The sequence below is a fragment of the Acinonyx jubatus genome, chromosome A1 (genome assembly GCF_027475565.1).
Source record: "Acinonyx jubatus isolate Ajub_Pintada_27869175 chromosome A1, VMU_Ajub_asm_v1.0, whole genome shotgun sequence".
Classification (NCBI taxonomy): Eukaryota; Metazoa; Chordata; class Mammalia; order Carnivora; family Felidae; genus Acinonyx; species Acinonyx jubatus.
The window spans coordinates 132,077,054-132,090,130 of record NC_069380.1 but is presented as its reverse complement, the minus strand read 5'-3'; the positions used below and the strand labels follow the sequence as shown (position 1 = coordinate 132,090,130).

Genomic DNA, 13,077 nt, shown 5'->3' with positions numbered 1-13,077 from the left:
TAAAAGAAGCCCAAGATAAAGGGCGGGTGTTCAAAGCTATGGCAGCCTGAGGCCGCCAGGTGGAGTGTAGTTCCGGGGGGAGGAGCTTGGCTGCGCCACTCTCAAGGCTGGGCACTCACCGCCTCCGCCTCTGTTAGGGCTTGGGGCAAAACAAATGCTGAACACTACTTTTCCCCTTCAGCTTGTTTTCCTAAAATTGAAAATCCTCTTTAGATTTCTTTCGGTTAGTAAAAACAGGTACCAAGGCAGGTCCTTTGCAGAAATGAAGGGTGGTAACTTGAACTTTTGAAAAGCAGAGGAACCTGTACCACAAAGATCCAAAGAGAGGACAGGCAGCCAGATGCACCACGTCGGGTGACAGGTGATGCTTTGGTAGTGCTCCCATTCATGCTTTTGGTCGTGTCAACTGTCTATTTACCATTCATCTTTGTTTCTGGGTACGCCACTAGAAGACATTTCCTAGCCTCTCTCAGAGTTGGGTGAGGTTACAAGACTGAGTCCCAGACAATGGACTATGGGGTAGATATGAACCGCTCTTCAAGATCCAGACCATTAACACTTCCCATGCGATCCTTCCCCATATACTATCTGGGGTGTCAACACTCAGGGGAACTTGGAAAGAACAAAAACACAGCTGAACTTCTATCAGCCAGAGTCCCTGAAGGGCTCCGTAGAAGAGCGCACATCTCTGCCCAAAAGGCCCACAGGTGAGGGAGAAGTAAAGTTCTATGGTTTAGAGAAGTAAACAACAACAATAGTAAATAAACTTCTACATCAGCAAAAACGGAGTATATTTGTTACTACAGCTGGCATTTCTTGAATAGAACACAAGGCACTCCTAAATCATCCCGATTAAACAGAGAGAAAACTTACCTCATCAACAACCACAAATCATGCTCCAGACACAAATAATGGTGTGCGAGCTCTCTCCCAGCAGACGTCACATAGGTCAGAGCTCCAGGGATCTCCAAGTTGTTGCAGAGTCCACACCCTGGGGACTGGTCGGGCAATTTACATAATGGTATATCCATGCGATGATATATTGTGTCACCATTAAAAGGGGGCACAGGAGACTTTTCTGTGCTCATATGACACAGCTTCATATTAAATTAAAAAGTGAAGCCAAACTCTGTTCAAAATTTCAAAAAGAAATGTAATTGTATATATTTATGGAGACATAAATATGGAGACATATGTCATTTTTTCTACAAGTAACAAGACACAATTAGCAATGATTACCTTAGGGGAGAGGGACAAGGAAGACAAGTAAATCATTTCTTAATTTCATATCTTTTTGTGTTCTTGAAATTCTATAATATTATATATGTATGACTTTTTATAAAAATGTCAACAGGGATACCAACACTGTGGGCTACTAAGTTGTTCCCCCCCAAACATCCCCGTATTAAAAAAAAAAATGTTACTGTTAAAATGTAAATGAGCAGCATGAAAGAAGGATCACATCAGTAAAATGAATGAGAGTTCCCCTCCTCCCAGGCAGATTAACTCCCAAGTGAGGACACTAGAGATTGGTGCTGACTGACTGCCAATTGTAACTATTTAATTCTAAATTTGTATTGGTGTCATGGGTGACCATAAGGCTCCCCTACTTACATGGAACTTAAGACTCTCCTGCTTATTAGAAAAGTAACAGGCAGCAAGAGCATTTCTGATTAGTGATCTCAAAAGAAATGCCTGAAGAGCCAGTTCCACGTAAATTCATTCCCGGATGAATTAATGTGCCTTTCCCTGACTTCAAAGCTCTTTGTCTAAATGCCACATTTTGTTAGTGGTGGGGCGGGGGTGGGGGAGGGGAGCACTTCAGTTTGAAACTATGGACGGAGGCACCAAGGAAGAAGGCAGAGTGAAGGAGACAAGTTGGACACAAGGAAGCTCTGGTGGGACTACACTTAGAAATGACCTCTCCTGGGGAGCCTGGGTGGTTCAGTTGGCTAAGAATGTGACTCTTGATCTCCTCTCAGGCCATCATCTCACGGTTCAGTTGGAGCCCTGCATCAGGCTCTGAGCAGACAATGCAGAGGCTTACTGAGATTCTCTCTCCCTGCCCTTCCCCTGCTCATTCTCCCTCCCTCCCTCTCTCTCTCCATCCCTCCCTCTCTCTCTCTCAAAATAAATAAATAAACGTGGAAAAAAAAAGAAAAGAAAAGAAAAGAAATGACCTCTCCTAACCCTGGGAGAAACTCTGGGTCTCATTTAAAAAAATATCCTTCAGAAAAAGGAGCACATCTACAACCTGAACATTTCACAATAACGTACATAAAGGCATCTTACGATTCAGAGTCTAGCTCATCTCTTTTGCTTGAGTTTAATTTCCACAGCAGCAGAGAAAAGGCTGACCCGGGACACAGGCACCACATCCAATATAATGCAAGAGCTCGCTGAGCTGTTTAATATTTTGTTTAAATCAACTGAACACAATTCCACCGGAACACAGAAGTTAAGGCAGAGAGAACGTGTGTTTAAATATTCTGAGATAAATGGTTTGTGCTACGGTATCAGGAACCGCGACCAAATGTAGGGCAAAGAGGATGCTATTAGTAAAGGAGAGGTTTCTGGAGAAACTTGAGTGTGCTGGCCCGGGTCTAGGACAACAGAGGACACAGAGACACAGCCCTGCTGGGCTCCCCAGCAGCCAAAGTTTCACTGGGGAACGGGCAGGTTAAAAAAAATTACAACTGGTCAAACATTTCTACATAATAATACATATTTTAAAAAGCAGAACACTCTCCTGTACTTGATTTCAAATCTACATTGTAATTATCTTGAAAGTACTCTGAACCAGGAAACAACATAATTGGATTTGGGGCCACATATTTGACATCAGTGTTCAAGAGAGTCACACACGATGAACTCAGAGCCGCACACACTGGAGCACCAGCTAAGAGCTAAGAGAACCGGTCCAGCATCTAGCACATCGGCTCCGGTGTCCCTCCCGCAGCCCGACCCACCAGCCCTCATGGGCAACCTTTTAAAGAATAACTAACAAGAAACTTCAAGCTACATTTAAAAAAATTTTTTACTTCATTTATTTATTTTGAGAGAGACACAGAGAAAAGAGAGAGAAGGGAGAAGGGGCAGAGAGACAGAAACAGAGATGTGGGGATCGAACCCATGAACTGTGAGATCATGACCTGAGCCAAGATCGAGTCAGATTCTTAACCAACTGAGCTACCCAGGCACCCCCCACCCCCTAGCTACATTTTAAAGCAATGCTCCTCACAATAAAATTTCACTGGATAAAACACGACTGAACAACTCCATTCAAGTCTCTGGTTTTGCAAGGTGGACCGTTGAAGAACACAGGGAAAGGGTATATTGGATATTCCAACTCCATGACTGTCTGTGGACTTTAACACCCACGTGGAAGCAGAAGGAAAGGCAAGGAAAGACACTTGTCACAAAGACCAGGCAGCAACACTCACATCATCCTTGGGGCTACAGTCAAGTATTCTTTTCTATTCTAGCCTCAAGGCAGACGGAGGCAGATGCTGCCATCTAGAGATATCTAGGGATATCAGCTTTGAGTGCGGTGCAGCCAACACAAAAGGGCTGATGGCAGTGGAAGCAGAGGACTCCAGTCTTAGGGGAGCAGCTGCCAGAGCAATACTTCCTTTTGGGAACCAGGGGGCCCCCCACACCCCCCCGTGTCTAGAGAAAAGGGGATGCCTGACAGAGAGCCTTCAGCTCCACAATTCGTATGAGCGTAAGGACGTAAACCCCTCTGTGATGGCAAAGTGGGGCACGAAGAAGTAGGAGAAGGAAAGGGAAGAGATCACATGAATAAAAGATGGGTACCAACCATCAGTTGTGGCACCTGGGACACGGGGTTAGCTCCCGCTGAGACACAAAAACCTTCAGACTTCCAATGTCAGAGTTACAAACTACAGAGAAGGAAAACAGACAGAAAGAAACCAAAGGGAGAAATGAAAAATCAGACCAGTAACTAGCCCAAAATTGGGATGTGGGGAAAACAGGACAGGTGAGCACAGAGGAATGTCTACGGGCTACCACAAGTTACCAGAGGGCACGAAAAGACAAACTATGTTTCGAGAAAAGGAGTTAAGAATGGTTGCATATTATGCGTGACTTTTATCCCTACCTTTTAAGAAAATTTTTTAAAATGTTCTATGGGGATTTATAAGTTTATGATACAAAAATAAACTTCACTTTTTAGAACAAAAAATAAAGAACAGAGAAGTAATCTAATCCTGAACTTCCTAACTGATCAACTGGATCTAAGACTCCAGGATGGAAAGGTAAATAAAGTTCTGGCCAATCAAAGATGTGGCATCATTTGCCCTGATATTGGATTCCTAACCTCTTCATCTTAATGAGGAGCTTTCAGCAATGACACGCCCAGATGATGGTCATAATTCAGACACACGTTTGTCACATCCTTCTGCCTTGTGGGAGAGGCTCTAGGATTAGGACTTCAGTGGGAACTGTTGCCACCAGCAACTTCAGCTGCATCCAGTTAATTTCATACCAAATTCAGATTTCTTTAAAATGCCAGACAAGTAGGGACCATTCAATCCTGCTCAAGCCTCTCCCTGCTCTGACAGAGCAAGGAATCCGTGAGTTGTCAGGCTTGATGGATGAGGGGAATTATTCCTTGTGTGTTATCAGTACCCATCCCCCTTGGAGCCCATCCTTTGCCCTCACACAAGGGGCAGAGAACATTCTGAATAATTCAGAAAAACAACACTTTGGGAAAACAGCTCATGCCAGCAAAGTGGTATGGTCATTACCTTTTCACTTCTTTTGTTGGCTCTTCCGATGCAGCCACCAAGAAACAGGATATCTGTACAGCTAGTGTGGTAGTTGGTGTCATTAGGATTTCACAACTGCAAGCTACAAGGTAACTTGGTCACTCCCTTCACGAAATCAAAGCAGGAGCCCCTGAGATTGGCAAAGGAGGTGTTTCCCACATGTAGAGGCAATGCCGGACCACACATGTGCACATTCTCTGAAAATATCCTCAGTCTTTGGAGACCTGCTATTGGGAGGCTCTGGTTTCTTAAGCCGGTGGCAAAAATAATCAGTGAGCCCCACTCCAGGAAGCGCCAAGGTCCAGGGTTAGGTATCACACCACTATACTAGAACTTGGCACATTGCAAGTCTCAGTAAATGGTGCCCCAAAGCTCTGTAGTACACAGGCCAGGAGGCTGATGTGGGAAACTGACCAGAGAAAAGACAGTTTCTCTCCCCACTGCAACCCAAAAGAACTATGATTTATAAGACTAGCAGATGTCTACTATTTTCACAAGGGATGATTTTTTTTTCCTCTCACTGGCTTTCAAAGAAAATGAGGAAATTATTTCCAGAGATAGAAAAAATGCTAAAATGAGGGCCAGTCTTTTAAATGTAACTGCAAATAGGGGCGCCTGGGTGGCTCAGTCGGTTAAGCATCCGACTTAGTCTCAGGTCATGATCTCGTGGTCTGTGAGTTGGAGCCGTGCATTGGGCTCTGTGCTGATGGCTCAGAGCCTGGAGCCTCCTTTGGATTCTGGGTCTCCCTGTCTCTCTCTCTCTATGCCTCTCTCCCACTCGTGCTGTCTCTCAAAAATGAATAAATGTTAACAAAAGTTTTTTTAAATAAACATAACTGTAAATAAATGTAACTAGAAGAGTTATGAAGCTCCTCTACCAGCCCTGCTAGATGTTAAAAATAGCATGAATCTTCAGGAATTAGATTGTATGATACCAACACAAGGAGACAAATCAAAGGAACAGAACAGAGCTAAGAAATAGACCCGTAACATACTTAGGAATTTGTTGCATGCTAAAAATGGTATTACAAATTAGGGGTGGGGGGGAAGCAGCTGTTCAATAATAGTGCTGGAATAACTAGCTAGCCCACTTGGAAACAGAATAATACACTCAAATGCGCTTTTACTTATCAATAAAAATAAGTTCCAGATTACAGATGTAAACATTAAAAATTCATCCATAAAAGTAAGAAAGTATGAGACACATTGTTAGAATCTCAGAAGAAAAAATACCTATCTAGGCACGATACGAGTTCCAGAGCCATTTAAATTACTAATTTGGACAAACGTCTGCAAAACTAACAGAAGGGGGAAAAAGTGTAAGAAAGAAAACACAACCAAACAATAGTAAGAATGGGAAAGGAATCAAAACCACAGCCGCCACACCATACACATCATTTGCAAATAGAATAACCAGATACATACTATTAAATACCATAGTGACTTGGGGCGCCTGGGTGGCTCAGTCGGTTGAGCGGCTGACTTCAGCTCGGGTCATGATCTCGCGGTCCGTGAGTTCGAGCCCGGCATCTGGCTCTGTGCTGACAGCTCAGAGCCTGGAGCCTGTTTCAGATTCTGTGTCTCCCTCTCTCTGACCCTCCCCTGTTCATGCTCTGTCTCTCCCTGTCTCAAAAATAAATAAAACGTTAAAAAAAATTTTTTAAAAATAAATACCATAGTGACTCAAGAAGAAATTAAAAATCTGATGTGTCCAATAACTAATTAAAAATGCGATCAGGCAGAAGTGCCCCATGAAAGAAATTATCAGTCAGGTCCAGACTCCTTTTTAGGTAACATTCAGAACAGTCCAGAAAGAAATCAATCCATTCTTAAACAAACTCCTTCACAGATTAGACAAAGAAGGAACTGTTCCTGTCATAGATAAAATTATGGTTTAGCAAGCACTTCCTCTCTCCTACTGATGCTGGATTTACTCACGTGACTGGCTTTCGCCAATGGGTAGAAGGGAGACTGGGCTGTTTTGAGCCTAACCCTTAAGTAGTCAGTATTTCTCTTCCTCCCTCTAGGAGTTTCCAACTTCCACTAGGAGAAAACCATTCCACAGACAAGTGCTCCCCTGCATGCTGGGTCCCACGGTAGTCCATGCAAGGCAGACAGGGCTCTGACCTACCGATTAGAGCCAAGCCAACTCATACATCCACAGTCCAAAACCCGAGCCAACCCACAGACCCGCAACAAGAAATAAATACTACTGACAACTGCCACAGAGCAATTGATTGGTATGCACCCTTATTGTAGTATCACAGGAATGACAGATATATTCCTAATTCATGGTGTTGAGCTAACATAACCTAAGGAAAGCACCAGCTAATACCATGAATAAACACAGCAAAAACCTAAACAAAACAGTAGAATGAATGTACAGAAGTATTTTTTAAAGTTATTTCCCGTGACAACGTTGCATTTTTTTTCAAAAGTGTCATATCAATAACATTAACAAATACAAAAAAAGAATTGGTATTAAAAAAAAAATAACATGCTTCACCTGATAAAGAGGTTCCAAAATAAAAAACAAAAACAAAGTCTCCAAAGCATTCATCATACATAATATGAAATGTTCAAAACACTCCCTTTGTATTTAAAAACAAGACAAGGATGCATGGTATGACTCCCTTTCCACATAATCCTGGAAGTACTGGTTAGTGATGTAAGATTTTTAAAAGAGAAATAAAAGCTATAAAGACTGGAAAAGGAAGAAACAAAGCTGTTATTATTTGTACATCATCAGAGTCTACAAAAGCCCCCCGTCCCACCAATCTACAGATCTGTAAAGATCAGAAAAGATTAGCAAGCTTAGTTAATTTAAAATATCAAAAGCCAGTTCAGTTTCCATACATTAGCAAACAGATATACATTTTTATTTTTGAAAGATGCTATTTAAATCCCTAAGAATAAATCTAATGGAGGATATACAAATTCGTTCTGTAGATGAGAACACTTAAAAAGCCCTAAGTCAATGGAGCAATATACTACACTCTAGAATAGTAAAACTGAACATCATAAAAATGTCAATTTCCCAAATTGATCTCTGGATTTAACGTATTTCTAATCAAAATCTAATTAGCTTGCAGAATTTCACTAGTGAATTTACACAGAAGATAAAAATGCCAAAACAGCCAACACTCATAAAGAACGTGAAGAAACTTTCTTGACCAATTAGTAATAAGACTTTCAAAGTTACAGGAATAAAGAAAAGTGTGATGTAGGCACAGAAGCAGGCAAATATGCCCACTGCAAGAAAGAGAAGCCCAGAAATAGATACACAAAAAATGCCAAGTACTTAGCAGTTAGTTCTGATGTATGTTAGGTCATATTCTTGAAGTGTTATGACAAACGCAGGATTAACTATTCCCATTTTACTGATGAAGACACCAGGGCTCAAGGAGGTTAAGGGACAATTGCCCAGAACTATGGAGCTGAGTACTAGAATTCAGTCTTAACTTTCCCAACCCTAAACATGCCAGTCTTTTTCATCATCATCTGCTATTTTTTAAAGTCAGTAAATAAACCAAGACAGGACCTATATACTAAGGATAACAGGAGCTCCTTAAGTGCTGAACAAAAATATTAGCAAAAAATAGGCAAAACACAGCATCTGCCAGCAGAATTATGCAGTGATCATTATAAGAGGGGTTTAAAAGAAACACTCTTCCCCTCTGAGCACATCACACTAGATAGAGCCAGATGATGGATCGGGTATATATACTGAAAAGGATATACATACTGCAAGTCCTACAGAATTAAGGTCAGGGTGACGGGCTGATTTATGTGGGTCACAACTTGAGGGGGGGGGGCGGGAACCCAGACACACTCCAATTAAACAGAAACATTCACATCAAAACTTTCAATGGAAAAAAATATAGGGACACCTGGTGGCTCAGTCAGTTAACCGTAGGACTCTTGATTTCGGCTCAGGTCATGATCTCGCAGTCCTGAGATTGAGTCCTGTATTGGGCTCCATGCTGAGCATGGAAACTGCTTAGATTCTCTGTCCCTCCCTCTGCCCCTCTCCCCCACTAGTGGCCTCTCTCTCCCTCTAATAGACACACACACACACACACACACACACACACACACACACACATCCACATACATACATATACTAAAAACCTTAAAAAAACTACAGAGACCACAACTCTCTCTTCAAGTAGATATGGCCCTAAAATCATCAGGAAAAGGCATATATAACACTCTACATACATAAGAAGTGGTGAGGACTTTAAATCAACAAAAGAAACGCTATTTCTTTTAAAGGAACTATAAGAGAAAGTAAATTAGGGACACTATGTCCCATAAAGTTTATTTCCAAAGAACCATAATTCTTTGGCTAGACCCTCAAATACTTAGTTTAGTTATGTGAAATTCCTATTAAAATGTTTTATGTTCCTGGCTTGCTTAAAAGCTTGATTTTTCTAGTAGTTTATGCCTAGCTTCCACAAATACAGAGAATCATGCTTTAAATAAAAATGAAATACAAGAAAAATGGTATTTTAAAGAATGGAAATCAAGTTGAAATCTAAATTGCAAATCATCTAACATGTATAAGAAAGCTAAATTACAACTTCAAAAAATGCTGAAAGGGAGTATATTTTTAAGGTTCATAAACCAAACGATAATATTAATTGCAATAAGAAGGCTTATTTAAATGAAAAGCCCAAAACTAAGGATTTCGTAAGCAATGTTCCTAATTTATATGCTTAACATGCTAACATTTGTTTCTGCCTTTTACATAGCCAACCAATTAGAGCATATTTCTAAAGAACCAATTTTATTTGCAGGCAATTATTTGTTATCTTAGCTATAATTCTGCAGCTTTTCAAGCAACAAATGAATGAATGTCTTACATCTGGAGAAGAAAACACAAAAAGTGATGGTATGATGTTTGAATACACGCAATTACTGGCATGTTACATTCTAATTAACATCATTAGCTCTGCAACAGTTCTCACAGTAACTGTCAACATTTGTGTCAATTTAGTAGCAGTTAATGACATGTGTAGCAAAGACCTGCTACTCCTTCCATTTACAAATACAATTTAAAAAACCTTTCCTAAAAAGAAAAGGCAGCCTCGCTGAATATTCAAAACATCATTTAATCAATAAAACTCTCCCGTAGCAGGTTTAGAAGGCAGACTTTGTAGTTTATTCCAAGAATCTACCAAGTACAAAATGGACGCCCCAGGGGTACACGATATAACCCAATTGGGTTTAGGGGGAAAATGTAAGAGTACTGGATGCCGTTATCTGTGTTTCTTCTTTTTTGGGGATTTGAGTACATTTCCTAAGTTGACATTCAGGCTGACGCTCAGCAGATACACACTATTTCTGATGGCTAAAATACTTCCTCACAAGTTAGCCAACAGTCACTGCCTCAGGCACTCCACATAAACTCTACCTTACCCATTACCTATCCGAGGACTCCCTGTACTTCTCTGTGACATGACAGCTATATGGTTAAAGTTGGCAAACAGAGCTGCCTCCAGACCCCTGCTAAAACCCTAAAGGAAATGTTCCAACAGCTTCCTAGTAAAGATTCACAGGTCGATGATTTTTTTAATACCTCCTGTAAGTACATGTAAATAATTTTAAAATATATTCATATAGTAGGGAGGTGTGCTCAAAAATGCTTCACTTGACAGAGTGAGCCAGCCAAAATGTTAGAATCCCAAAGGCAGGCTCTCTGTTACAACTTCATAAATGATAGCGAAATTTGGCCATGGCAAAAAATGAAGGCAAAATTAACAGTACATTCAAATAGATGCTGCTATTTCAAAGGCCTGGATACAAAGGCACTGTGGTAAGTAGAATACAAAGTGTCAACTCAAAAGAAAGCAACTTATGTATTTGATAAAAAATAAGACTCTTGAAGACCAAGATCCTGGTAAGCCTTTTCTGTAATCCAATGAGGGAAATGAAAAAAAAAAAAAAAAAGTAGTTGGGTTTTTTTTTTTTTTTTTTTTGGTTGCCTTTCTACTTTTGTTTGTTTCAGGATATCATCCCTAAAAGTTTACTTCCTGTTAAAAATACCAATTTACACTTTTTCTTAACTTTTAATTTCAAACAAGCTTCATGTATTATAAACTACCCTATAGAAAAGAGAGTAGGCCTACAGCTATCTGAAAATAATCAGAGACAACCTTATCTTTGCAAGACCACTTTCATCAATTCTTTAAATCATAAACTTCAGGCATGCATTTAATAAAACTTAAGTTCCCTGGTTTAATAAATACGTGAGCTTACTCCTCTTGAACAAAATGGTACCAGTTAACATTACTGTGCTCTTCTCATGTGCTTCCTGATGTCAGCAACAACCACAAGAAATAGGTATCATTAATATTCCCATTTTTCAGAGTCACAGGGAGGTTATACTCCTTGGTCAAAGGGACACAACTATTAAGTACTCAAGTCCAGATTCCAACCTAGGCAGCCTGGCTCTGGAGCTCATGCTCTTAAGCATTCCTCTAAACTGTTTACAGGAATTAAATTCCTAATCAAGGGCTTGTAAAAAAAGGAACACCATTTAGATAAAGGTCACTGCAGTGCACCATCTCTCTAGGCAAGGGGAAAGGGGTGACCTAAGGTATATACTACCCATAAGATTCTCCAATTCCAGAATTCATTTTCAGAAACAAGTGTCTTGAAGGTCAATTAAAATGTAAAAAGGTGCTATGGACACACCTAATATCAATTTCATATTTCATTTAGTGTTATTTCTAAGAGGCCATCCCATGAATACTCTAGGCTCACTTCTTTTTCAACTATAGATCATTATCCTGGCCCTTTCAGTAATCAGACCACTTGGGGACAAAAGAGGTTAGGAGGGGAAGGTAAGCAAAAACACCCTTATAGTCCCATATGATAAATGTTTTGTTTTTGCATATGCACAATTCAGAGAAGGCTGGGGTAGGGAGAGATGTCAGGGAAGGCTTCCCGGAAGAGACAGTGTATGTGTACAGAGCTGTATTGGTCAGGCAAAAAGAAAGAAGATACATAGTTATCCTCTTTCCAGAACAAGGATGGGCATGAGACTAGGAACTTGGTGTCCTTGAGAAATGGAAGATGGTTCACTACTGCCAAAGTTGTTTCACCAAACCTTAGAAGCACTTAAAGATGAGAAACTCATGACTTTCCATCACCTGAATCTGTCAAAAGATGTTTTCCAGAAAATAGAGGAAAGAAAGAAGTTTTTAAAAGTTTAATTAAGAACATTTTGATCAGAGCTATGTAAAAAGAAGAGGCTCAAAGTTATCACGGTTTTTGTCTAAGAATAAAAAAGGGAGGGGCCTGGATGGCTTAGTCAGTTAAGCATTCGACTTTGGCTCAGGTCATGATCTCATGGTTCATGAGTTCAAGCTCCCCATCAGGCTCTGTGCTGACAGCTCAGAGCCTGGAACCTGGAGCCTGCTTCAGATTCTGTGTGTCTCTCTGCTCCTCTCCCACTCACGCTCTGTCTCTGTCTCTCAAAATTAAATAAATGTTTCAAAAAAATTAAAAACAAAAAAGACATTCACTTATACAAACAAGAGCCCTGAACAATGAAGTATTTAGATCACAAAGAGCTGAGTTGAAATTGCAGTGTCCCATTCTTTAAAAACAAATTAATAGTACCAGATCACAAAGAAAAGAGATAATCCAGAAAGCCATTATTACCGTCTAGCCATGGAATCCAACAAAAATTAAGAATTATTTCCTTTTGACTAAAATACCTGCAGATAACAGACTTTGCAGCTGGGAGATCTTCTAAGTAAACAGGACATTCTTCTTACTAACAGACAGACAGTAGTGGTCTTTCAAGATCCACATTAAGTCAGAAACCATTCTGTCACTGACAGCCATGAGCCTCTGGCTCTTCATGTGGTCCTTTGACTCTGTGACTATTCTAGAAACACTGTACTAAGAAAAAACAAAATTGTTCACACCACACTGTCCATTTTTATCTACCACTCCCAGCCCGTTTCATTACATACTTAATTCCACTACACCTTGAGCCTTGCCTGACGATCCTTGCTAGAGCCCTGAAGCCCACATCCTTCTTCCAGATCTATAAATTCTCAAAACTGCACACTATCCAACACATTATTTCCTTCCACTTTGCTGGTTTCTCTCAAGTCTCATTTCAACTAGCTTTGAAGCTCCTTAAAAATGATGATGCATCACATCTTTATCAGGTACGTTTTATTTATTTATTTCAGTACAGTTGACAAACAATTTTACCTTAGCTTCGGGTGTACAACATAGCGATTCAACTTCTCAATACATTTTGCTA

General features: G+C 40.4%; 1 protein-coding gene across 11 annotated transcripts in view; it reads right to left on the bottom strand.

Annotated features, from left to right (window-relative positions):
- MAST4 (microtubule associated serine/threonine kinase family member 4) overlaps positions 1-13,077 on the bottom strand; it is a 556,148-nt gene that overhangs the window by 358,449 nt on the left and 184,622 nt on the right. For 3 of the 11 annotated variants that reach the window (XM_053223470.1, XM_053223488.1, XM_053223509.1), the window contains exon 1: positions 6,226-8,810. The exons of the other annotated variants lie outside the window; for them this stretch is intronic. In XM_053223470.1, coding sequence (XP_053079445.1) covers positions 6,226-6,228 — 3 coding nt within the window. In that variant the 5' untranslated portion in view covers positions 6,229-8,810. Of the gene's footprint in view, positions 1-6,225; positions 8,811-13,077 lie in introns of those variants that run through there. 11 annotated transcript variants of the gene reach the window in all.